This window comes from Hirundo rustica, chromosome Z (assembly GCF_015227805.2).
Source record: "Hirundo rustica isolate bHirRus1 chromosome Z, bHirRus1.pri.v3, whole genome shotgun sequence".
NCBI lineage: Eukaryota > Metazoa > Chordata > Aves > Passeriformes > Hirundinidae > Hirundo > Hirundo rustica.
Genome location: NC_053488.1, coordinates 61,421,532 through 61,447,695, shown reverse-complemented (window position 1 = coordinate 61,447,695; position 26,164 = coordinate 61,421,532). Strand labels below are relative to the sequence as shown.

The 26,164-nt window shown below is 41.4% G+C and overlaps 1 protein-coding gene across 3 annotated transcripts in view; it reads left to right on the top strand.

The window, feature by feature from the left end:
- Nucleotides 1-6,100: 6,100 nt before the first annotated feature.
- The window catches only part of SNX24 (sorting nexin 24), a 94,315-nt gene continuing 74,251 nt past the window's right edge, over nt 6,101-26,164 (top strand). Inside the window, exon 1 of one of the 3 annotated variants that reach the window (XM_040090891.2) lies at nt 6,101-6,225. In XM_040090891.2, the coding sequence (XP_039946825.1) occupies nt 6,166-6,225 (60 nt within the window). In that variant the 5' untranslated portion in view covers nt 6,101-6,165. Of the gene's footprint in view, nt 6,231-26,164 lie in introns of all 3 variants that reach the window. The other 2 variants (XM_040090894.2, XM_040090893.2) reach the window with 2 other exon arrangements.

Below are 26,164 nucleotides of genomic sequence, written 5' to 3'. Positions count from 1 at the left end.
TTGTTTGGATTTTCTTGAATTGAAAATACATTTGAAGGGGGGACTGGTTAAACATTTTGCAAGAAATCAGAGCAGGTAAACATTTTTCTGAAATACACAATATAAGATGTGCTGTCCTGTCATTTTAATGACATACTGAGCTTGTTGATATATTAGTATTAATGGAAGGTATTAATGTTAACCAATCTTAGGCAAATATTAATCACATAAAAAACCAAGAGAATCTGTTGATTAGCTTTCAGCTAATCATAAGAGTGCAGGATAAAGCCATGAATTTGTATTGTTTGGAGTCAAATATAAATAAACACATAATAGCATTTCTGAGCAGAATGAAAACCTCCATTCAGCTTTCAATTGGAAGGTCATACTCTATTTTTACAATGAAGTTAGTATAAACTTGACAGATTAGTGTTTGCTATTGTTTCTCTACGTGCCTCTCTTGACTCAGTATTTCTAGGAGTTTTCAAGGAAACTAGAACAGAGAAACCCCCACCAAAATTTATCAAGTGTAAATCAAGCTTATTTTTAAGTGGTTAAATGCTAAAACCTTAATGTAGTAATACGTTATGCATCAGTATTTGTTCAGTCATTGATCTTAAAACTGCCTTTTGAGGAGGTCAATTATGCAGGATGCTTATGATGAAGAAACTGATCTAGGCATAACCCTCTGTTAAGTGTTACAATGTACATAATGTTGGCTTGTTTGCTGCTAATGAAAAGTGAGCAGCAGCTAAGTGTTAAACTTCAGATATATACCACTCACACTGAAAATGGTATTTTCAGAACTAAAAGACTCCGTTTGGACAAGCAGAGGTCAAAATGGGTGAATATATCCTTTCACAATCTTTTTTTCTGTAAGTGGTTTGTCCAGCTTTCTTAGCTCTTGATCTCTTTTTGCTTCTATCAGGGTTAGAATTCATTTGAATGATGGATCAGTTTTCTTTTCTTTGTGACAAGAGAATGAGAAAGTCTGCTAGCAAGGATTAGTGTGGCCATCTATACCAGTCAACTGAAAACAAGAATGAGTTGTGCAAGTTTTTTCTTAAAACAGAAGTCTTTTGGGGAACAAAAAGATAATGGCATTTCTGGAGTTCACTGTCACACTGGGTTGGCTTTTAATACAAAAGATTTTAGGGTTTTCTTTGCATCACAAAGTTAGCTTGAACAGAAGATCCATATCAGCTGTCACATTTGGGAAGAATAAAACTCTTGTTTCAAGAAGCTGTTAATGATCCTGAAATTGGCTCAGCTGGCTGATAGTGCCAAGGTTCCGTGTTCAAGTCCCAGATGGGTGATTCATTTAAGAGTTGGACTTGATGATCTTTGTGGGTCCCTTTCAACTCAGAATATCTTGTCATCTGGAAATTTATTTTGCTAATATTCCCCTTCATTGTAAAGATTGGAAGTTTGGTTACTGTCTCTCTGTGCGAATAATGTCCATATTAGCAGATATTTCTCAACCCAAGTGAATGGAGGTATTACTGAACTCTGTGGACCTCGCAACTAGATATTATTCTAAATTTATGTGTATATTTCATTGAAACTAAAAGGCAATTACCACTGAAGAACTATGAGCATGAGCAATAAATAAATGTTTGCAAAATTATGAACTGCATTTGGAATAATGTGTGAAAGACAAGGTGTTACTGAATTATAATTTACCTTTTAGGTTAAAATAGAATGCAGATATTTGCAACAAATTCTTCTATTCATCATGTCCATGGCCCTTTTTAAGCTAAATTCATCTGACATAAAGTAGCTCAAATTGAAGACATTGTTATTTCTTTCTTAAACTGATATTCAGTGTACAGTAAGTCTGTAATTCTTTCATCACTGTCCTTTTTAAAAGAGAATATTCTGCTTCCCTATCAATTATTCTTTCTTCTACCTCCCCTAAGTTATTTCCCTCTGAAAACCTGATATGGGAGTTTGTTTCAGCATCTCTGGAGTTTATGCCCCAAATATGTCAGTTTCTTTCAAATTGTGGAGATGAGTTGCTGGCTGGTAGATCCTGCACATTTAAGTGAACAGCCAACATCCACTAAAATGATGTGTACGATGACATTATTGTATTAAGGAAAAACAGATAAGAAAAGAAACCCTTTGGGTTTTTTTCTCTCCTTCCACTTTAGAGTAGAACAGGCTATGTAATAATCTTAATTTGTAGCAAAATATGAGTCCTTTACAAACGTGAGAAAAAAGAGCAATATTTTAACAGGTTGGGAAGCTGAATTTTCAGGTTGTTCAGAATGTTGTTACCTGCTAAGACAATTCTTCCTTTTTAAAAAATTCTTGTCTTCCCCAGTTGAATCAATGGTAGTAATTGCAATGGTAGTGACTTGCTAGTAATCTTTTGACTTTACTGGTAAAGTCATTCCTTCCCCTCCTCCACCTCAGATCAGTGAGGAAATTATTAACAAAGGGAAGAGGTATAAAATAATCCAAATCTTTTTTCTGTCACTAAGAAAGATGAGTACACAAAGTAGCATAGGCAGACCTGTCCTAGCAGGATATTCACATGCAAACTAAAGTTAAAGAAATATGCAATGGAAATGGAAGGACAAGAAAAGACCAGAGATAAACCACATATCTGTGCTTGAATTTTGTGAGTTGACTTAAAACGAGTTTTGTAGCAATTGAAAAAAATGACAAACTTAGGTTGTGATCTAATTAAGGACTGTCATTTTTTGATCTGACCTCTTCTTTTGATGTGTATTTTACTTATCACTTATTCTTAGTTTAGAATTTTTGTATGGGTTTCTTTGCCTTCTACTCTGAAAACTAGCCATTCAGAAAGTCCTTGAATTGTGAGAATTAGTGGAAAGTGATCTTTCAGATTCACCTGTAATTGTTCCTTTTTCTCTCCTGTGAATCATTCTAACATGACACATGCTGAATTCCCCCTCCCTGTAGAACAATTGCATAGTGATTATTTTGGAAAAAAAAGAAACAGAAATGGCCAGCAAAGGGGTGGATTGAGGTTTCCTAGTTTTCTGCAATCATGGAAGGTTAGGTGGAATCTAATGACAGTAAAGGGTTACAGTTGGAGGGATTATATTATTACTTTATTTCGCATTCTGGATCAAGGTAATTTAAGAATATAACCCAAGATGCTGATGCCTGCAACAACACCTAGCACTGAAGACCAACACGTCCTAGAGTACTTTGGAGTCTGTTCAACAGATGAATTTGAAGACAGTTTATGTCACTGTTACCAGTAGACTTCAACTATTCTACAGTTTTGCTTTTAGGATTACTAACATCATTTAATACACATTATGCCAGTTCAAGTCAAGCTACATTTGAAGCTGTATTCACCTTGTTTTGTTTTTTGTGGGAAGCACTGTAGCATCTGTGCAGTTAGCTTTCAAAGACCTGGATGGTTTTGAACACATTTTGATGCATTCTGTGAACTAATGTTTCTTAAATTTTTGATCCTCAGTGTGTTAGACAGAAAGACAATCCTTGGCCAGCCAGCCATGGGGAAAAATCCTTTTTTTTTCTTCAGATGTAACTTTAAAGATTAGCCAACTAATGATGATATATTGTGTAAATGAAGTATTTAACATTCCAAAACATATTGGCATATTTGAAATCAGCTCACCATGTAATATTCCTTGTTCCTCTTGGCAAAGAGTCAAAAGTTCCATTATTTTTTATTGAATTTGAAACCAGATTAATGTTGAAATCTTTTCTTTGTTAATAAGTTATATGATATTAAAGAGAAAAGTAAGTTTTCAAAATTACTGCTCTCTAGGTTGCAAACAGCCAAAAAAAGTGCTCCTATGAAATTCTAAATGTATTATGGCATAAGTGGTGTCCTAAGAGTTATCCCTCTGTTTTTAATTGGGGGGAGAACAGAAACAACGCCTAAAGACTGGATTCTTAACCAGAAAGTAACAGTAATGATGACATGGTACTTATTTACCTAGTATGCTCTCACTTACTAGAGTGATAAGACTATTACTAAATGGTTAGTCTTCCCTTGGGATTATTGTAATGTCTTTATCAGAGGGTGCTTTGTGGCAGAATGGGATTTTGTACACACCTTTCAGTCAAAGGGCATGGTGGAGAGTACATGGGGGCTGGAAACACTGCTCTTGCCACTACTACCCCAGAGCGGTGCTGGGACTGTCCTGCTGGTTGTCAGTTGAGGACGCCGGCCCAGGAGCAGTGTTGTGCACGAACAGATGCTTGAGGAATATCTGGCTTTGATTTCAGGTAATTTAAAAAAAATTTTGGTTTGTTACTTCGCTTTAGTTTAGCAAAGTAAAATAGTATTTATTTGCTTAAGTCTTGGTTTCAATCAAATGATGTTTACTTTGTATTGCATCCTTCAAGGTCACAGTTCTTTGCTTAGAGTAAAATATAATTAAATTTACCTTTCAGTAAAATAAAGAGAAATCGAGGTAAAAGGAGCTTGTAATGTTCACCCACTGCCCAGTGCTATTAATCTAGAAGGAAACAAGTTAGCTTTCAAAAGAAATTTCGAAAAGCTGATAGCATAAACCACAGACATCAGATAAATTTGTTTTCTGCCATTTTTTGAGGTATGTTTTCATACTTGAATCTACTTATGAAGATCAAACCCTCTATGGTCATGGATTTATCATGGCAGCTACTCTAAAAGGTCAGTGAGAGTCTGAGGTTGTCTCAGGTAGTTCCTGAGACTCTCCAGACTCACAAGGTGAGTTTTAAGATATAACTGTCTAATACAGTAGCAGTTTGTTGACATTTTGCAGTGCTTCCAAATGGTTTGAATATTGGAGTTAGCAAATTTGTGTGAAGTCAAAGCATCTGCCTGTGCCAACAGCATGACCTTCTAAATATACTTGGTATTACCCCTTCTGTTTCTGCCTCCATTACACTTTAAGCTGTAAAAACAGCTGCTTATTTTGGAGTCTTACTTAATTTCTCCTGTGGTTAAAAATCATCTACACTTTTCTGCTAAATAACAAAGAGGTGTCTTCTTGGGAGCACACACAACACAGGCAACTTTCCTGAGCACCACATTTTTTTCCCCTTCGTAATTTCATGTCTGTTCACAATGAGGTTACTGAAGGTGCTGTATATTTTTGTTGACTGACCTGGTCATAGATTAAGGCTGTGTAGCCATTCAGTGGGCTTAGTAGGTTGCAGAGTTGAGTGGTAAGAAACTATATGAGGTTCATTAAGGACAAATGTAAGGTCCTGCACCTAGGGAGGAATAACCCCAAGTACCAGCACAGGTTGGGGGCTGACCTACTGGAAAGCAGCTCTGTGGAGAAGGATCTGGGAGTATTTGTGGGTGACAAGTTGACCATGAGCTGGGCCAGTGGTGTCCTGGAGTGCATCGGGAAGAGTGTGGCCAGCAGGTGGAGGGAGCTCCAGTGACACCACATCTGGAGTGTTGTGTTCCATTCTAGTCTTGGTACAAGAAAGACAAGGTACTACTAAAGAGGATCTGGTAGAGGCCACAAAAATAATGAGGGATCTGGAGCATCTCTTATGGGGAGAGATTGTGGGAGCTCAGCCTGTTCAGTCTGGAGAAGACAGAGAGGATCTCAGCATAGCATATAAATATCTCAAAGGCAGACACCAAGAGGATGGTGCCAGATTCTTTGCGGTATTGCCCAGTGATAGTATGAGAAGTAATGGCCATAAACTAAAACACAAGAAATTCCACCTCAACCTGAGGAACTTTAGACCAAGAATGACAGAGCACTGGAACAGGTTGCCCAGGTGGCCTGGAGTCTTGCTCTCTCCCTCTCTCCAAACCCATCTGGATGTCTTCCTGTGACCCTGCCTTGGCATGGGATTGGTCAGCATGATCTCCCGAGGTCCCTTCCAATCCTAACGATTCTGTAATTCAGGTTTGAGCTGCTGTGTGAATGTAGGACTGGATAAATTCGTCCCTTTGGAAATTAAATTTTTTCCCTCCGTTTTTTGTGTACTCCACAGTAGTGCTGCAGCTCTGGCTGAACCAGAAGCCGATGCTGTCGAGCACCGTTTGTTTTATTCCACGTTTTTTTGCAGAGGAAGCTGCTCCCGCCTCATCCCGGCAGCGGAGGGGGCGCGGGGGGCGGGGCCGAGCGCGGCTCCCGCCCCGCCCCTGTCACGTGCGGAGGATCACGTGACCGGCGCGCCGATGGCGGCGGTGCTGCCGCCGCGCTGAGGGGACTCGGTATGGAGGTGTTCATCCCATCCTTCCGATATGAGGAGAGCGAGCTGGAGCGGGGATACACGGTGAGGTGCGCCGGGCGGGGCACGCCCGCGTCTCGGGGTGGCCATGTGCCGGCGGCCAGCGGGGCTGCTCTGGGGCGCCGGGCGGGCATCAGCGTGCCGGTGCCGTCCTGCCCTCCGTTCCCAGGCCAGACCCGACCTGCCCTGCCCAGCCTTCCTGACCAGCGCAGCTCGTCCTTGCCCCGCCAGCCCTGGCCAGCGCTGGCAAGCCTTGCCCTATTCTCCCCATCTCTGCCCTGCTCTTGTCCCGCCCTGCCCTCTTCAGCGTTGCCCTGACTAGCCCTGCCCTGTAGAGCCATCTCAGCCCTGCTCTGTGCACCCCAAGCCTGCCCTCCTTGTCCAGCCCGGCCTTTCTACGCCCAGCCGTGCCCTGTCCAGCCCAGCCCATCCCTGCCCTGCCCCTCTCGGCGCAGGAATGATGGTCTCAGCCCGCCAGACACCTGCTGCCTCACACGAGCTCTGTTCTGCGGGGCAGCAGCGACAGTGGCTGGTGCAGCGTGAGCGGCAAGGGAGGAGAGGCAGCTGCTTCCCCGCCACTCGGCCCTGCGGAGTCCCGTGCCAGGCCAAACACGGTGAAGGGGCTGGAGTATCTCTTGCGTGTGGAAAGGCTGAGAGAACTGGAACTGCTCATCTTGCAGAGGAAAAGGGGCAGGGGCATCTCTTCAGTGTGTGCAAATGACCTGAATGAACAGAATGAGGGTGCCAGACTCTTCGTGTTGGTGCCCCGTGATAGAAGTGGCAGTGGGCAAACGTCAGAACACCAGGAAATTCCCTTTAAACATAAGACAAGACTCATTTGTTATCATGAGGGTGGTCAGGCGCTGGCATAGGGTTGCCCAGAGGACTGTGAAGTTCTCAGAGGTTCTCAAAACCTGCCTGGACACTATCCTGGGTAGCCAGATATAAAGTTGACCCTTCTTGAACAGCCAGGTTAGTCTGCACAGTTTTTAGAGATCCTTTTTGTTCCTAGTAGTTTTCTCATACCACAAAACTATTGGAAAGTAGCACATTCACATAGTCTTGGGTGGAGACAGGTACACCAAAACCCAAGGTATTTGTCTGAAAGTGGATATTCAAAGCTTGCTTTTTTATTAAATATATTTATTTATTAGCTTAGAAAAAAAATGAATCGTGTAGAACTTCTAGAAGATTAATCCATGTAGGCATAGTTCCATGCAGCAAGTTCATCTTCCTTTTGCTTAATACTCTATGTTATTTGGTCCTCACTATTAGCAAGTGTTTGCAGGCCTTGCAGAAGGTAAACCACTTCAGTTGTATTAATGAGGGACTGTAGCAGCATTAATATTTTTGCACTTGAGTGAATTTAAATGTAAGTGACTCCCTACAAGACACCTGTGTGATTTTGGGGACTTGGCTGTAAAACATTTCGACTGAATGTGATTGAGTGTCATTACAATAGCATAGACTGGTCCCACCACATCCTAGTTGAGCAAGTTAGTTGAAATGACAGAGTGATTTTTAAGATGTGCATATTACACAAATAGGATTTTTCAAAGGAATGTGTTTTTTTAGTATTTGCTTTTAGTGAGTTCCTATTTCTTTAAATGTAATATTTTCTGTGACTCCTGCTATCTAGAGGATTTGGATTTTTTAACTTTCAGAAATGTTAAGCCTGTAGGCTTCAAGGAAATGTGAAATGAAACTATATGATTCTAGGAGTCTTCCCAGAAAATGATCCTGAGAGCAAACATGTTCTATTACAACAATGTTGATTGTTACAGCATTTTTCATCTTGAGTAATTTACTGGTGGTGAGTCAGTCTCATGTATCTGAAAGTTGCTGTAGTTAAGCAGATTTTGGTAGTTTTTCCTGCATGATTATTTTGCCATTTTAATCAGGTGAGGGGATTCTAGTCTGCATCTCATACAAAACATGATTGTACTTTATACTGACCATGAAACTGTATGAGGAATTGTAGCTAAAGTTGTCTGGGTCAGGCATATTTGTAGGAGAGGTCCCTAACACAAGAAACAGAAGGACTGTTGGAATCAGTCCAGAGAAGGGGCACAAAAATATGGATCAGAGGCATGGACCTCTGCTTTCCTCTTTCAGTGGAGAAAGGTTAGGAGAGTTCGTGTGTCCAACCTGGAGAAGAGAGGACTCTGGTGGTCCATTTTTACAATAAACAGGGCTTTTAAGAAAGACAGGGACAGGCTTTTTAGTAGGTCTTTTTCAGGAGAATAATGAGAGTGCTTTTAAATTAGAAGAGGGTAGATTCAGACTAGACAGTTTTTACGATGAGGATAGTGAAACCCTGCACAGGTTGCTCAGAGAGGTTTCAAATGACCCATCCCTGGAAACATTCAAGCCCAGTTTTGGATGGGGCTCTGACCTAGATGAAGATGTCCCTGCTCACTGCAGAATGATTGGATTAGATGACCTTTAAAAGTCCCTTCCAACCCAAACTATTATGCAATTCTGTGATCACAGAAGTACTACTTTAGACAGTTGATCCCAGAAGTGCTAACTTGCTCAAAATTAAAGTGTTTTATTGGACTGGAGTAACTGGAACAAGGAACTATCAGAGATTGTGCAACTAATAGCAGAAAAGGATGATGGAAGCAAATAGAAGTTTGCTGATGTGCTGACTGCCCACAAGCCCAGTCACATACCAGCAGGTTACAGAGGATGCCTTCTGCACTGTGACTGCTGGGGCTGCTGCAGACACACAGCGGTCAAGATTAGTTTTTTGAGAAGAGTAGTGATGGTTGTCCTAGCATCTTTGCTAGAAACAGTGACTGTGGTCACCTGCTGCATGAAATGAGAGACTGAAGGAAGAGTTGTTCTCTCTATGGGGGTTCTGTATTGCAACCATAACAAGCTTTCCTGACATCCCTGGGTTTCTGATTCCTTATCTTTAGCAGAACAGAATCCAGTTCCCATGGATGCAGGCTGCTACTGTGTGTTCTTACTTCCTGGAAAGAAAAGACATAAAACGGATGTTTGTCCTTTTCCTCATGGGAATTCATTACTAATTTACTGGTTTATTTTCAGCTTAAGCCTGTTGTTCCAGATTATTTTCTTTTTTTCCCTGGTGTGGCTAGGCAGCACTTGGAAAGTGGAATGGTCAGAGATCCATCAGTTTTGTGTAGAAGGTGTAAATGACTTGCCATAGAAAGTGGAAGTTTCTCTGTAGCTTCAGAGGGAAAACTACAATTAAGAAATTAAGTGCAATTAAGAAATAGAAAGTGGGGGGGAGAGAGTCTTGACCAGAGAGAGAAAATATTAAGGACATAAAAGTCTAGAAAGAAAAATTAGGGAAAAATCATATTATGCAATGCTTGAGATTGGGTTCTGTCAATAAAGTAAATGGGAAACACAGTCCTTTTAAGTGTTTGTTTCAGGAGCCCAGATTTTCTAAGGCGCTCTTCCTCTGATATAAAATCTTGAAAGTCTGTTTCCCTCATCCCCCACACAAAAAAACCCAAACAAAGACCACAGAGTAAACTTGTTCTTGTTCCAGTTCTGTTTGGAGTATACATAAAATGATGAAACACAGAATATGGGAAATGTCAGTTTTCTTGGTGGAGAATTAAATTTCATTGTCAGTTTGAATTGATGACACTAGCTTCTAAACTATTGAGCCTGTGGTAATAAATGCAACAGTTGTTCATAATTTGGCAGTGAATGACCTTTAAATGTAGGCGCTTACTAAGGATGTCCCTGGAGAACAATTCAACTTCGAAATGACACTCACATGTTCTTGTTGTCATTTAAATATGCTCCCTTTGTCAATAACAGAATAATAAATACTAGTTAGATTTCTAATGTTGATTCAGATCCCCGGAAACTTACTGAATAAATTAGTGTACATTTGATTTATATTGACCAAAAAAAATTTACAGGGGTATATTGCAGGTCACGGTGACATACATTTAAATGTGTTGTAGGGCAGAGGGCATACTTGAGTGACACAAGTGCTTACTGCATTTTTAATTAACACTTCCAGTACCACTCTCCAGATTGCTGCTGGAGTTGCAAATGTAGAAGCAAGATCTGACGTGTAAAATCATAAACTAATGTGGGTTTTTTGAAAGTCCATTGGCTTTACCTCCATAGAAGCAGCAGCTTAATTACAAGGCTGTACTTCCTTTATGGAGTATGAAACCACAAGGATCTAAGGTTTGGTATAGTTTATGTATTTTAGCATTCTTTGCTGTTAAAATAAATGTACGTAGAGTCAAAAAGGGAAGTTTTCAGTTGTTCTTCTGTGAAGACCTAGAATAACCCACAATAACAACCTATAAATGTATAAGTTTTTAATTATAATGTATGGAGGGAGTAATTATAAGTCTATGTAAAAAGATTTTAAAGTATTACTGTTCTAGCCCTTTCACTTTCTCTTTTCTAGACTGTGTTATAAAATATTTTGAGTTCCTTGAGTATGAAATCTGCCTGTGTCAAGTCTACTTACTTATCAGTTGAGCTTTTGTAAGCTCACCATGTATTTACCTTTGTCTTGGTTTGAAAATACAGGTGTCTGCTAAGGAGAGGCAGGCCTCTCCAGGAAATGAGGAATTTAAATTCTTTCCTCCGTGTTATTATAATTTGGAAGATTAAAAAAAAAACTTTTCAGTCAGAGCTATGGGGAAAAAGAATAACAGTCCTTTACTAGTAAATATAACAGGACAGACAAAAACCCAACAGCAATTATAATAATAGCAAAACAGAACCAAATACCCCGAGGGCAAACGGTGGAACCTCCGGCGCTGATGGCTGGAAGCCGGGCGTGGTGGACTGTCCCCGGCAGACAGGGGGTGTCCTGGCAGGCAGAGGTGGCAGTGCCAGAGAAGCCGCAGCAGCTGGACCTGGGCTGACCTAAAATCCAGCAGGACAGCGAAGAAAACTCTGAATTCCTGGGTGCTCGAACAGATGGTAGAATTCCCAGGACCAGACTCCTCCGTTAACCGTGGACTCCAGGCAGCTAGCAGCCAAACGAATCTGTGCTCCCCAGAAGACGAGAGCCACGCAACCCCCACCCTCAACTCTCTCCCGGAGCTTTTCTCCCTCCCCCAAACTAAGTTATCAGCTTCTTTTGTCCAGGTTAAGCACTCAGCATTTAGTCTCCTAGCAACTTGGTGGGGGGGAAATTCTACAGGAAACTTAACCCTCAACATTATCCACCCCGAATTTTTTCCCACACCAACATATTATATTGAATTTAAACCTTTAAATAATATACATATATATACATGTGAATATAAATACAGACACAGTCACAGTGTTCACCGAAAAACAAGGTCCCCTTGAGGTATGCAGCGGGTCTCTCCATCCTTTTGCATCACTCACCGTGTGCAGCCAGGTCCCTGAGCAAAAACAACCCCAGGAGCGGGATTGTCTTTGCTGGAGGCAGAATTAATCCAAACAGTTTTTCCCAGCATTCCTCTCATGTGTATTACTGGAACTATATCTCCATCTCTTGTTCTCAGGGGCTCAGATTGGGCGGGGCCTGCTCGGTTGGTAGAACCTCGAGTGTTCACTAACCAGGTGGCCTTTGCTAAATTAATCTCCCAGTTCTTAAAAGTCTCTCTACCCAGTGCCTTCAAAGTAGTTTTAAGCGGGCCATTGCACCGTTCAACCTTCCTGGCTGCTGATGCATGATAAGGAATATGGTACACCCACTCAATGCCATGTTCCCTAGCCCAGGTGTTTATAAGGCTGTTCTTGAAATGAGTCCCGTTGTCAGACTCAATCCTCTCAGGGGTACCATGTCTCCACAGGATTTGCTTTTCAAGGCCCACGATGGTGTTCCGGGCAGTAGCATGGGACACAGGGTAGGTCTCCAACCATCCAGTGGTGGCTTCCACTATGGTCAGCACACAGCACTTGCCTTGGCGGGTTTGGGGAAGGGTGATGTAGTCAATCTGCCAGGCTTCCCCCTACTTATACTTGGACCATCGCCCGCCATACCATAGCGGCTTCACCCGCTTGGCCTGCTTGATGGCAGCACACATCTCACAGTCATGGATAACCTGAGAAATACTGTCCATGGTTAGATCTACCCCTCGGTCTCGTGCCTACTTATAGGTGGCATCTCTACCCTGGTGACCTGAGGCATCATGGGCTGATCGGGCTAGGAACAACTCTCCCTTGTGTTGCTAATCTAAGTCTATCTTTGACATTTCTATCTTTGCAGCTTGATCTACCTGCTCGTTGTTTTGGTGCTCCTCATTAGCCCGACTCTTGGGGACATGGGCATCTACTTTGCATCTACTACATGACAGACTTTGACAGGTAGCTTCTCTACCCGAGTGGCAATGTCCTTCCACTCATCTGCAGCCCAGATTGGCTTTCCCCTCCGCTGCCAATTGGCCTTTTTCCACCTGTCCAGCCAACCCCACAGAGCATTGGCCACCATCCACGAATCAGTGTAGAGGTAGAGCTTTGGCCACTTCTCTCTTTCAGCCATGTCCAGGGCCAGTTGAACAGCTTTGAGCTCAGCGAGTTGGCTTGACCCACCTTCTCCTTCAGTGGCTTGTGCAACCTGTCGTGTTGGGCTCCATACGGCTGCTTTCCACTTCCGGTTCATCCCTACGATGCGGCAGGAACTGTCAGTGAAAAGAGCATAGCGTGTTTCTTCTGCTGGCAGTTGGTTCTATGGTGGACCCTCTTCGGCATGTGTCACTTGTTCCTGCTCCTCTTTGTCTGTGAGACCAAAGTTCTCACCTTCCGGCCAGTTTGTAATTATCTCCAAAATCCCAGGGCGATTTGGGTTTCCATTGTGGGCGCGCTGAGTGATGAGGGCAATCCATTTGCTCCACGTGGCGTCGGTGGCGTGATGGGTGGAGGGAACCTTTCCTTTAAACATCCACCCCAGCACCGGTAGTCGGGGTGCCAGCAGGAGTTGTGCTTCTGTGCCAATCACCTCTGAGGCAGCTTGAACTCCTTCATAGGTGGCCAAGATTTCCTTCTCTGTTGGAGTGAGTTGGCTTCGGACCCTCTGTAGCTTCAGCTCCAGAATCCCAGTGGTCGGCCCCGAGTCTCCCCAGTCACCTTCTGCCAAAGGCTCCAGGACAGGCCATTGTTCCCGGCTGCTGAGTAGAGCACATTCTTCACATCTGGTCCCGTCCTCACTGGGCCAAGGGCTACTGCATGAGCGATCTCCTGCTTGATCTGGGCAAAGGCTTGTTGCTGTTCAGGGCCCCAGTGGAAATCATTCTTGCGGGTGACCAGGTAGAGAGGGCTCACAATCTGGCTGTACTCAGGAATGTACATCCTCCAGAAACCTATAGTGCCTAGGAAAGCTTGTGTCTCCTTTTTGCTGGTTGGTGGGGACATTGCAGTGATCTTATTGATGACTTCACTGTGAATCTGCCACCGTCCATCTTGCCACTTTACTCCCAGGAACTGGATCTCTCGGGCAGGTCCCTTGACCTTGCTCTGCTTGATGGCAAAACTAGCTTTTAGGAGAATTTGGATGATCTTCTCACCTTTCTCAAACATTTCCATTGTCATGTTCCCCAACACAATGATGTCTGTAGGCACAATCGATATACTGTAGGCGCTCCGGAGCCTCACCCTTTTCCAGTGCAGCCTGGATCCGTCCATGGGAGATGGTGGGGCTGTGTTTCTACCCCTGGGGCAGTCGGTTCCAGGTGTACTGCACGCCCCTCCAGGTGAAAGCAAACTGAGGCCTGCATTCTGCAGCCAGAGGAGTGGAGAAAAATGCGTTAGCAATGTCAATTGTGGCGTACCATTTTGCTGCCTTGGACTCCAGCTCGTACTGGAGTTCCAGCATGTCCGGCACAGCAGCGCTCAATGGTGGAGTCACTTCGTTCAAGGCACGGTAATCCACAGTCAATCTCCATTCTCCGTCAGGCTTGCGCACATGCTAGACGGGGCTGTTGAAGGGTGAGTGGGTTTTGCTGACTACCTCTTGGGTCTCCAGCTCACGGATCATCTTGTGGATGGGGATCACGGCATCTCGATTTGTCCAATACTGTTGGCGGTGCACCGTTGAGGTGGCAACTGGAACTCGTTGCTCTTCTACTTTTAGAAGTCCTACTGCAGATGGGTTCTCTGACAGTCCAGGCAAGCTATTCAATTTCTTAATACCCTCTGCCTCTACAGCTGCTATTCCAAAAACCCACCTGAGTCTCTTAGAGTCTTTGTAATACCCATTCCGGAGGAAGTCTATGCCCAAAATACACGTGCCCCTGAGCCAGTCACAATTGGATGTTTCTGTCACTCCTTCCCGGTCAAGCTCACCTCAGCTTCCAACAGAGTCAATTCCTGTGATCCCCCCATCACCCCGGCAATGGAAATAGGTTCTGTCCTCACATATTCTGATGGTATCAGGGTACACTGTGAACCAGTATCAACCAAAGCTTCATATTTTTGTGGCTCTGATGTGCCAGGCCATCAGATCCACACCGTCCAATAGACCCGGTTTTCCCGTGCCTCTCCCTGGCTAGAGGCAGGGCCCCTCTAGCACCGGTCATTATTCCCTTCCTGGCCATACATGGTAGAGGTTCCTTCACGGGGATCTGACATATCATCCTCACTTCTATAATACCTGGCAGCCTGGTCATGCGATGTCGAGGCTACCTTCATCTTAGTGGGACCCCCTCGGTTAGTGTTTCTCTCCTTGAGCTCACGCACCCGTGCTGCCAGGGCAGAAGTGGGTTTTCCATCCCACCTTCCCATGTCTTCCCCATGGTCACTCAGAAAGAACCACAGGTCAGCTCATGGGGTGTACCCTCTCTCTCTAGCTGGAGGCTGTTGAGCTCTGACTCTGGGGCCTGTAACTCGCACCGGTGCTACATGGGAACTGTTCTTCCTCATCTCCTCCCTCATCTCCCTCATCTCCTCTCTGAGTTCCTTAACCACGGCAGAGACCTGAGCCTGCATTGGGCCACTGATGATACTCTCATGATTTCTAAGCTTGTTGGCTACAGAACCCACTGTCTCTCGGTTGTTATCAGGATGAATTGTTGCAATGTATGTGGCGTATTGAGATGGTCCTAGAGTTGCCAGATTCCACAGCATTTGCCCTGTGCACCTGACTTTGTCGGGGTCATTATCATGCTGTCCACCCCTCCCAAAGAGTACCTCCAATACTGCCACTTCTCTCAGCTGTTGGATCCCTTCCTCAGGGGTCTTCCAGCGCATTCTATGATGGTGCTCCTGCATTCTGTCTCTGTGGACAAACCTCTCCCGTACACTCATTAAAAGCCGCTCCCAAAGGGAAAGGGGCCCTGGCTCCCTTACGAATACCTGATTCACACCTGAGTCCTGGGTCAAGGGTCCCAAATTCCTTGCCTCACTACTATCTAGTTGCACGCCTGTACCTATAAGGTCCCAGACCCGAACTAACCACGTTGTATAAGCCTCATGTCCCCGTCGTGCAAGATCTTTTTGCAGATTACGGAGACTTTCATATGTCAGGGACTCAGTGATGATCTCAACCTCTGACTCCTCCCCGGGTTGAGAGGGCCCTCTTTTCTTATCCTTGTTGCCTGGGTGCTCTGATTTCACCTTATACTTCTTTGTTTCCACAGGGGCCACTGCTGCTGGCTGTGGCTGCCCCTGTGGTTCAGCTGGAACCTGGACGGTTGTAATGTCTGTGGGTTCTGCTGCTGCACCATCAGACTCTCCTTTGTCGGGGCAGGGGGAGGGTTTCCCAGCAGCTGTGGCTAATGAGGCTACTACAGGGGAAAGGTACTCCCTCAGCATCTGGCCCATCTCACCCAATCTGGGTGATTTATTCCTGAAGCAGGCTGTGGGACAGTGTCAGGCTGTGGGATGGGCTCAGGCTGTGGGACGGGCTCAGGCTGTGGGGCAGGGTCAGGCTGTGGGGAAGTATCCTTATTCTCTAGGGTAGGTATCAGGGTGGTTATCCAGGTCAGTCTCCCCTTATCTCTAAATGCTAAACAGAACAGGCATACCAGCAACACCAGCCACTGTATGATGTCATTAACATTCAGAGATTTGAACCCTTCAAAGACTGGTGGCGTAGACCCAAAGAGCTGGGTGAAGGGTTGTGAAAAAACTTCCCCCGGTGTCATTTCTTCACAGTAGGTACCATTGTTAAAGTAACCCCAGAAACACACCGTTAGTGTATGATAGCCCTGAATCTATGTGCCTGCCTTCCAGAGGAAATTAAAAATCCACGATTTCCTCACTTCGTTAACCCATATAGCAAAATGGATGACAGCCGCAGTAACCTTAGTTACAGGGCCCATGTTTAGAAAAGGGCCTGCAAATGGGAGAAATACGGTCACCACCACATGCCACATAAACCAGGTTAAGCCAGACCACATGATATCCAGTACACAACAATGTAGGCGCTTAAGAACTTTTTATTCCTTTTTCTCTCAATGCCCCACAATTTGGGCACCAAATTCTGTCTTGGTTTGAAAATACAGGTGTCTGCTAAGGAGAGGCAGGCCTCTCCAGGAAATGAGGAATTTAAATTCTTTCCTTCGTGTTATTATAATTTGGAAGATTAAAAAAAAAACTTTTCAGTCAGAGCTATGGGGAAAAAGAATAACAGTCCTTTACTAGTAAATATAACAGGACAGACAAAAACCTAACAGCAATTATAATAATAGCAAAACAGAACCAAATACCCCAAGGGCAAACAGTGGAAGCTCTGGTGCTGATGGCTGGAAGCCGGGCGTGGTGGACTGTCCTCTGCAGGCAGGGGGTGTCCTGGCAGGCAGAGGTGGCAGTGCTGGAGAAGCCGCAGCAGCTGGACCTGGGCTGACCTAAAATCCAGCAGGACAGCGAAGAAAACTCTGAATTCCTGGGTGCTCGAACAGATGGTAGAATTCCCAGGACCAGACTCCTCCGTTAACCGTGGACTCCAGGCAGCTAGCAGCCAAACGAATCTGTGCTCCCCAGAAGACGAGAGCCGCACAACCCCCACCCTCAACTCTCTCCCGGAGCTTTTCTCCCTCCCCCAAACTAAGTTATCAGCTTCTTTTGTCCAGGTTAAGCACTCAGCATTTAGTCTCCTAGCAACTTGGTGGGGGAAAAATTCTACAGGAAACTTAACCCTCAACAACCTTGTGTCACAAATACTGTTGAAATTAGTGATGCACCAGTTACTCCAAGTTCAAGGAAGTTAAACGGAGGTATTTGATCTATTATCTAATTGATCTTTTATCTAATCTGAGTTTTTTACAGTCTTAGTGTCTTCAAAGAGGGTTTTCAAATGTTCTGGTTTCTCTACAAGGGAGTCAGAGTCTGTAGAGATGCATTTCTCTCCTACAGGGATGGTGAAGACAATAGAAGATAATTTGACAGATGTCAGTGATTCTGTAATGTCAGAAAAATTCTATTTTGATCATTGGTTTTGGTGGGTTTGATGTTCCGATGAAGGTGCATGTGTTAGAGGAGCAAATAGACTTGGTAATTTAAGCCAGATTGCTGTAACTAATTTTTTTTTTTTTTTTAAGTTATTAACTTGTGCATTTATCAGCAGTGGTGATTAAATTTCTTTCCTCCAGTCACTTTTCCTGTTTGACAGACTTTGTCAGTGATCTGCAACTGACCACTTAGTATGCAGCGGGGAACTCGAAGAGTGTAAAGTAAGACACAAAGAGTTTTGCAGTGCACACAATGGCTGCTAAGGTAGAAACTAGAAAAAGGTAAAACCAAGGTTTACTAGCTGAATTTGTACACAGGGATCAGTTAGAGCTGTGGACAGATGAAATGGAGACATAGCTCCAGCGATCTCCAGTTGCTGGGCAGTTTCTTGAAAGCCCCTGATTCATAGTCATGGAATCTTACTGGAAAGAGCCACGTATGATTTCTCTGAGCAGGAAATACCTTTTGTTTTGTTTGTGATGGGAGGGTCGACAGCTGAGTAGAGAAGCAGCAGCATGATTACCTTAATCAATTTTCTCTCTGAAAGAGCAAAAGTTGACACATTCTATCAGTACACTACGACTGCAAAGCATCCATTATCCATTTGTCTCCCAGTATCTACTGGTTTGCAGTTTCAATGAGGATTTTACACTTTCAGAAAGGGTGGAGGTAGCAGGGCATTCGGACATGCATCACAGTAAAGATATATTTGAATTCCCTTGTATCTTTGAGAGGTATTGGTGATAAAATTTTGTTAGTAATGTAATACTATCAGTGGAATTATTTCATCAGAGGATTCATGCTTAACTGCTCCTCGTGATGTTTCCAGATAGCATCAAGTCATGATAATTGTAAGATCTTGTCCACAAAGATAGTCTTAAACACATGTACATTCTTCATTAGTCCGGAGTAAGAACACACTTGTTAACTTGTTAACTGATGTTAAAATGCAACAAGAGGGAAGATGGAATAGATTTCTTTTCTTACTACAATGCAGTTTTAACTGGTCTTTGAATTTTTTAGCACCTGATGTAATTCATTCCAGGTTTAATTGATTATTAGTCACCATTGTTATGGCATTTATTAAGTTATCATGGAATTTCACTATATGATACCTAAGAGGTGCTTCTGTGTGGAGTGCATGGTGGGATAACTTCAGTGCTGCATTTGGGTACAGCGGAAATATTTGGTTTAGGTACGCACCATGGGAATGTGCTAATGGAGGCTTTCAAGCCAATGTATTCTGAATATTCTTACTATCAGTTGCCATTTTTTTTGTTCACAAGAATTATATAAGGACTTGTATCAACTTTTCATTTTCAGTTTTCTATAAGCCTGAAATTTTTGTGGTTTGGGGAAGACTAAAATAGCTTTTTGGAGAGTTTTCTGTGAGGGAATTTTAAAGACAAAAGAGAAGTGTTGTCATTCCCTTTGAAAATGGCATTGTACTTTTAATAGAAAATGAAAGGAGAACTGTATGTAGTTTGTTAAACTTATTCTGAGATGTCGTGATCATAAGTCTTGCAGTTAGAGCAGAATACCCTCTTCATGCGAACAACCTTTTTAAAATTTTTATTTCAACCTATATATTATGTTATAAATTTTGCATTTCATAAGCCAATAAATGTTATTGGGTTTTAGTTTTGTTTTGGTTTTGTTTTATTAATTAAGTATTTGAGGCACAACAGTCAGGCTTGGATACTTTCAGGCACTGAAATAAGATGAGACAGTAGGAGCATACCGTGAGAAAGGTGCACCATGTCCATGCCATGTTCAAAACAAAATATGTTTTTTCTCATTCCTTCTCTGTTGGTACAGTGACAGCTCCACCTCTTGTTCAGAAAAACCTTCAGTTCTAGGACCATATAAATAGGAAATCCGAGAAAGAGATTTTGGGTATTGAACTTGCCCTCAGTGTAGGATACTCACTAATGTAAGTAATTTATGAGAAGTGACAGCCAAACTTCCACTGCAACTTCCATCTAGTATATTATTTATTTAGATGTGACAGTATTTGTGGGTCCCAGTTAAGTCCAAGGGCTTTATGAGAGTTGTGGAATAATGTGTGTGCTACACAGGGTTTCAAAAGTCACTCTTGAAAAGGCTTGCCTACACTTGATAATTGTTGTTTCCTGATGAGATGCTGTGAAAAGCATTGTATAGCCAAAAAGATATTCTTACTATTTGAATACTTAATTCTTTAATATAGTGTAAACAGCATAAAACTTCTGTGAAAGTCTTCTGTCCCACTGGGTTACCTTGAAAATGGTAAGATAAGAATTACTGATCTTCACTGTTTTATTTATTAAATTTCTTGACTCTCCTGTATTTGATTCACTTCTAAAAATTAGAACCGCTTTTTATGCAAAAAGTATTCAAGGGCTGACGTATCTTCAGATTGGAAAATAATGAAATCTAAAGCTTTCCTTATAATCTTTTACAAAAGGATACAAAGTCTTGATATGGTAATGAAATAATCGATCTTTCAGCAGCAAGTCTGCATTGGTTACAATACTCTGCTTTTATGAAAAAGGACCATATGTGTTGAGAAATACGGGTAACTGTCCCTGCTTCTGGTTTTGCACCGGACTCTTCCTTTGTGTATAGATTCCCTTCTCTACTCTTTATTGTGTAATCAAGCTCTTACCAGGAATCCCTGATCATGTGTATTCCTTGCAGTCGAGCTGTGATGGTAATTACAATCTGACTTTCTTGTTCTTTTAATATGTGGAGAGAAAAAAAAAAAAGGAATATGTCTTCAATTTAATAATTAATTAATAGATTAGTAAATTTATGGTAATGTCAGGGAATGTAATAAAAATATTCACTTTGCTTTAAAGCCTTTTCTTCATGTGAAGAAGTGAATATGCGGGAAAAAATGCACATCAACATTGGATTTGAAAGTTATGCCACTACAGAATCAAAAAATATATTACTCTATTATATTTTTCTGATTTGTTCCAAATGCTAAGAAAAAATATCTTCTGTGTTGACATACTTCCTAAAAAACTTCAAAATTCTTTGTTCTTACAAACAAGATTAAGAACATTTGAAAAATGGTTTCTGATTAGATATTCATTCTCTTACTAAAAGCCAAAGACCTCCCTTCCGGGTTTATGTTCTAGCAAGGAAGCCTAAAAAGTCAGTAATTACTGAAAACATCTATTTTTGGTGTTGAATAGGAAATGCCAAAGGCCTTTCCTTTTGCTGCATGCTCAGAATGTGGATGTGATTGTGTGATTGATAGGAATATTGTCTTTGCACCATTGCCTCTGACACAGTGACTAAAATGCTCAAGTAGATTCTGAAGTACGGCTGACTTTGGAGTTGATATTTTTGTTGTTTGTTTTAGTTTGGTGTTTGGTTTTGGGGGTGTTTTTTGTGAGTTTTGTTGGGTTTTTTATTTAAAATTTCCTTTTCATGTTTGTCTTCTCTGTCAAAATCTGTACCTAATTTTGATTTTACCTTCCCTTGTCAGAAGTGTTTCAGTGTCAGACATCCAAGTTTTGCCATTAATTCCTGTTGCCATTTGGGAAGAGGGAGAGAATATCTTTTTGTGTGTTTTGAAACAATTCAGTAAGAGCTTGATGAAAGTGTTATTTCAGATGGTAATTATCTTCTCTTAAATAACCCAGTCCCTATGTTTGCCTGAATTAGTGGCACAGTAAGAAAATACACTTTGGAAAAAGTTTAGCACTTGCAGCTAAAAAGTCTTTCAGCATTTTGTCTTTTGCTATCTACTTGCTACTATATATTTATCTGGAAAATAAGGAGAATATGATAATGGGGATCAGAAACAGTTTGAAGGTTCTTGTTAGAATATTTTTTTCTCTATGTGCATTTAGTCTTCATATTTGAATTTTCTTTTCCTGGTTTGTATCTAATTGCAGCTTTAGAAAACCTCTAAACATAGTTTTAAGGGTGAAAAAACCTAGTACCATCTGGTTCATAGTATAGAACTCTAAATTAAAAGAGTGATTTTTTTTGTCTAACCAGTGGGAGAAAGAAGGAAATTTCTGCTGAAATAAATAGTTCTGTAAGCTAAGAAAAAAATGAGATGACTAGAAGTTGGTTACTTAAACCATGAAAGTCACTGCTGTTTGCCATTTCTTTTCCTTGCTTTTTTTTGTTTAGTTTTTGTTTGTTTTGTTTTGTTGGTTTTTGTTTGTTTTGTTGGGTGTTTGTTTGTTTTGGTTTTGTTTTGGTTTTGTTTTTTTGTTTTGTTTTTTAATAAATTGTTAATGTTAGCATTACTCTCCTTGAATGCTGTGACTGGGATAATACCACTACCACAAAACTTTCCTAACTGACTAAGCATTTAAATAATACATTTTGTGAACTGATAAAGAAAATGTTAGTTTTGAGGTGTGTTTTGTGTCTAGGAAAGAAATGGTAACATGCTGCACATTGTAAGCTATTTTTTGCTACTAAATTGTCAAAAATTGCTGATTTGAAAGGGGGTAAAAACCTGCTTAAAGTAATCACAGATACAACTGTTATCTGTTATGGGCTAAGAACTTAATGCCCTATTGCTCAAATGAGTTTTTACAATAACGAGATAGCTATATCACACTCCTAAGTGAAAAGCTCATGAACTTGCCTGCATGGTTATTTGCAACCTCCACTCTTCTAACAAGCTCCAAAGTTGTTGTTTATAAGAGTGGAAAATGGACCTGATAAAAATGTTTAGTCTGCAGGGCTGTGTTTTATTTATCATATCTCAAAAGAACAATGTTTTGTTGCATCATGGTCAAAATAGAAGCGACCTTGCTTGTTCATGAGTGCTCAAAGCCTAGAGATAAGAGGCAAAGTAATAGAGTACAACAGAAAGAGTGTAGTGTAATTATTTGTGGCTTGTCAAGTGAAGCCCTTTCAGGCCCCAAGCGATTCAAATCTGGGAACTCTGCACAATTCTGTACACTAACCAGCATCAGAGAAATCTCACCCAGCTTCTCCGACAGTACTGAAATTGCATCAGTTTGTCATGCACTGAGCATGCCAGCTTCACACAATATCATTTGCTTGCAAATGGGCCTGGCCCCAACGCCCTGAGACACATTCTTTGGTATCTGACTCTTGGCCTGTGATTTGTCATGTCTCTAGTGCTATCGGCGTAAAGTAATTTTAATAGATTCTGATGGTTCGCTTGTGGAAAGTAAAGAATGCACTACAGATTGTGTCAGGTAGCTTTCTATGGCATGTAGTTTGGTGGAGGCCTTCATGATGGTGATAGCCAAACAAAGAGTATGGAGAAATGAGAACCCCCTTTTGAATGGTATTTAACACTGCCCTTCTCAACATCCTGCTGTGGACATCCTTGCTAACTCAGCAGGTCCAAGAACTTAGCAGCTTACCAAAGCAATGTTATTTGTACTTCGGAGTTATTAATGGATGAGAGATACAGCTGAAAGACAGTGGCTTTTTTGTCCCTATTCAAAATTGTGTAAAATATGTAAAAATATTAATTACTTTCCAAGAAGTAAACTGGATATAACTTTGTCTTGGTGTTTACCTTTTTATTATTTGTTTGAAGTATTAGTACTCTCTCAGTAAAAATCCCTGATCTTTTTTAGCAAGTGTGTTATATAATACTGTAAAAAATTTTTAAAGGCTTATGCAATTCATAGTAATTTGTCTTCTATAAAATTACGTAAATGTGGCCTAAAAGATAAATTCCTGACGACTTTCTTCATAGATTTTAATTGATATATTTATTTGACAATGATTTGATTACTAAATCTTTCTTTGGAATTGTTTTCTTACACTATGAGTAAGTATGTGGCATTTTTTTACTCTTCCTTTGACACTGCTGAGATGAGATTATTTTGCCATTGACAGCTCTGATCTTTGCATCATTTTTTTCAGCTGACTTCCTTAATTGATTACTACTTTGGTGTTGGAGCCTGCAGCATAGCTCTCCAGAATTCTGCAGACACCAATCGATTAATGTGACGGTGTTAGTTAGTGATTTCATCTAAGAAACATTCAAAACCATGTCAGTACTTGGTTCTTAAAAACTGCCAGATCATTGGATTTTGTTATTTTGAACATGTGAGTTTGGGTTAACAAGGATTTCTCTGGAGAGACAACAACAACAACAAAAGGACAAAACAAAACCAAAAAAACTACACAACTACACATCCCCCCCCAAAAGAAACCCCCAACCAACCAAAAAACAGAACAAAAAGAAAAAAACCCCAACACCTTGAAATGACTCTTGTGGGAAGAACAGATTTAATTCAATCATACGTTAATATAGTATACATGCACATGCCTTAATATTTAAAATACTTTAAAAAAATATGTTCTTATTAATAATTAAGGTATCTCTGAGGAATTTATAAAAATGCTTCAGCACAAACTATTTCTTTTTGTGTTTATCTGGGGAATTTTTGACTGCAGTGTAACTCTGAGCCCCCCGCTAGCAAGTCTGTACGAGTCTGCCACTTTCTTTACTGCAGTAGCTTCCATATTTGCTTAGCAGCTTTGCATAGCTAAGCAAATTTTTTAAATGAGCCTGCATTTTTTCCCTTTTTTGTTCTAAATATGTTCAGCAAAGTCGTGTTGTTTTATACAATTCCTCAGAATAATTCTGTGTTAAGATTAGAACTCACTGTTCGTTATTGCATGTAAGAAGTAAAGTTTCTTTTTGAGCTTGGTGTTAACTTTTGAAAGCATGTTTTGCTTTTATTCCTTGGTCGAGTTTTTTGTAGGATGTCTTCTCAAAACAACATAGACTTTTACAGTGTGCTAGGCTTTGTGTATGCTACTTGTGCAACAGTAAAACATCTCTGCCTGATTTCTTAGGGATGGCTGGGGAGAGTACAAGTTAGTTAAATACAATGAGCATACTGTTGCCACAGGCTTTGTTTGTACAGAAGGCAATCTAAATCAGTTGCTTCTACATCACCATCAAAACCAACAAAGTACTGTGGTCAGTGCCATAATATTCTTATATTCACATGGGGCAGAACATAGATGGGCATGCACACACAAGTGTTTGTGGGTGCAGATACACAGAAGCACATGCATATGTGAGCATTGGAAGGATTTATTGCATTGTATTGCTGAAGGGTCTGTTTGAGTTCCAATATGACTTGATATTTCAGTGATGTGTGTGATGGAATGAGAATGTCCTTATTTAAATTTGCCATTGACACCAAGGTGGAAGTGACTGTGAACATGCTGGAGAGCAAGAGTAGAGTTTAAAATAATTTTGATAAGTTGGAGAGGTAGTTTAAGAAAGGTAAATGGGGTGCTAACTCAATAGGAACTGGTGCCAAATGTTACATTTATCAAAAAATAATAAGTTACATTGAGTAACATCCAAAAGATTTGGCAACAGATATTCCTGAAAAGATGTGGGGGTTATCATGCATCACAAGATGGCCATGTCACAAGGCAAATGCCTATTGGGGTTTCAAAAGATGAATGTGACAAAAAGGTCAATGATGTAACAAAAAGGTCAGTGATGTGGGGTATGTACTAAGAGTGGAGTGCTGTGTCCAGTTTTAGGTACTGCATGCTGAGAAATAGTGACTGAGAAAAACTGTAGACAGAAGAAGGCAATATAGGAGCAAATACAAGAAATTACATTGCTTTCTGGATCTCTCCTCAATGTGAAGGAGCTCTTGAGATCAGGAGCTCTTTAGACTGAAAATAAAACAGTGGGTAGGAACCACATGACAATCCCAAGCAACAAAAAGCTGTTGAATAACAGAGACAGTTGGTGTGTGTATTGGCAGTGTTGTGGTCTTATGCTGTGCAATTTTCTGTCCTGCCCACCAGAAGTACAGGGCGAATTATGTAATAGTGCTGAATGCTAATGATACTACAGCACCAGAACACTCTTCAGAGCAGGGTATGGAAGCTTTGTCTGTATGAGGCTTAGAAGTTTCTGTCAAGAGTAAGGAATACAGTTGGTCCTGCCTGGAGACAGCAGGAAGACCCAGGTTTCTTCCAAGAAACACAGAGCCAGAATAGATCTCAAGCTCCTTTTTGTGAGCACCCCCCTTGACACTTGGCTGTCATCCTTTACATTATTTCAAAAATGTTGTTTGTATCTATCCCCTAACCTTTTATCTCTTACAAATTCTGTGGCTTTCTGAAACTCTTATTCAAGAGTCCACGCAGAGTAGTTCTTTCTCTTCTCCTCGGAAATGCAGAGGCATCTCATAATGGAACAGTTGCTGAAGCAATCACGAACTTCTCCAACTCTATTTCTTCATGTGAGAGAAAAAATGTAATTTGTTAATTTGCCCATGTAAGCCTTTTTTAAGATCTTCCTGGGAGGTGAAAATTCTATGTTTTTCCCCCATTTTTAGCCAATATTATTCAGTAAAGCATTTGTGTTTGGCATATATCCTGTTTAGTGCTTCAGAATTGAACTGCATGTGTCTGGTTCCATAAATGTAAATGTACATAGCAATGAAGGGAGTTGCAGAACATCAGGGCTACATCTCCCTCTATAAGCTAGTCAAGAAACTGCAAAAATTCAGTGCTGCTATTACTTCAGTCAGTATACCTCTTCCCATATATAGTATTTGCCACAAAATTAAACCTTTCTAAGTGTTTAAATTGCTAGATGTGTGGTGAGGTGACTAGATTG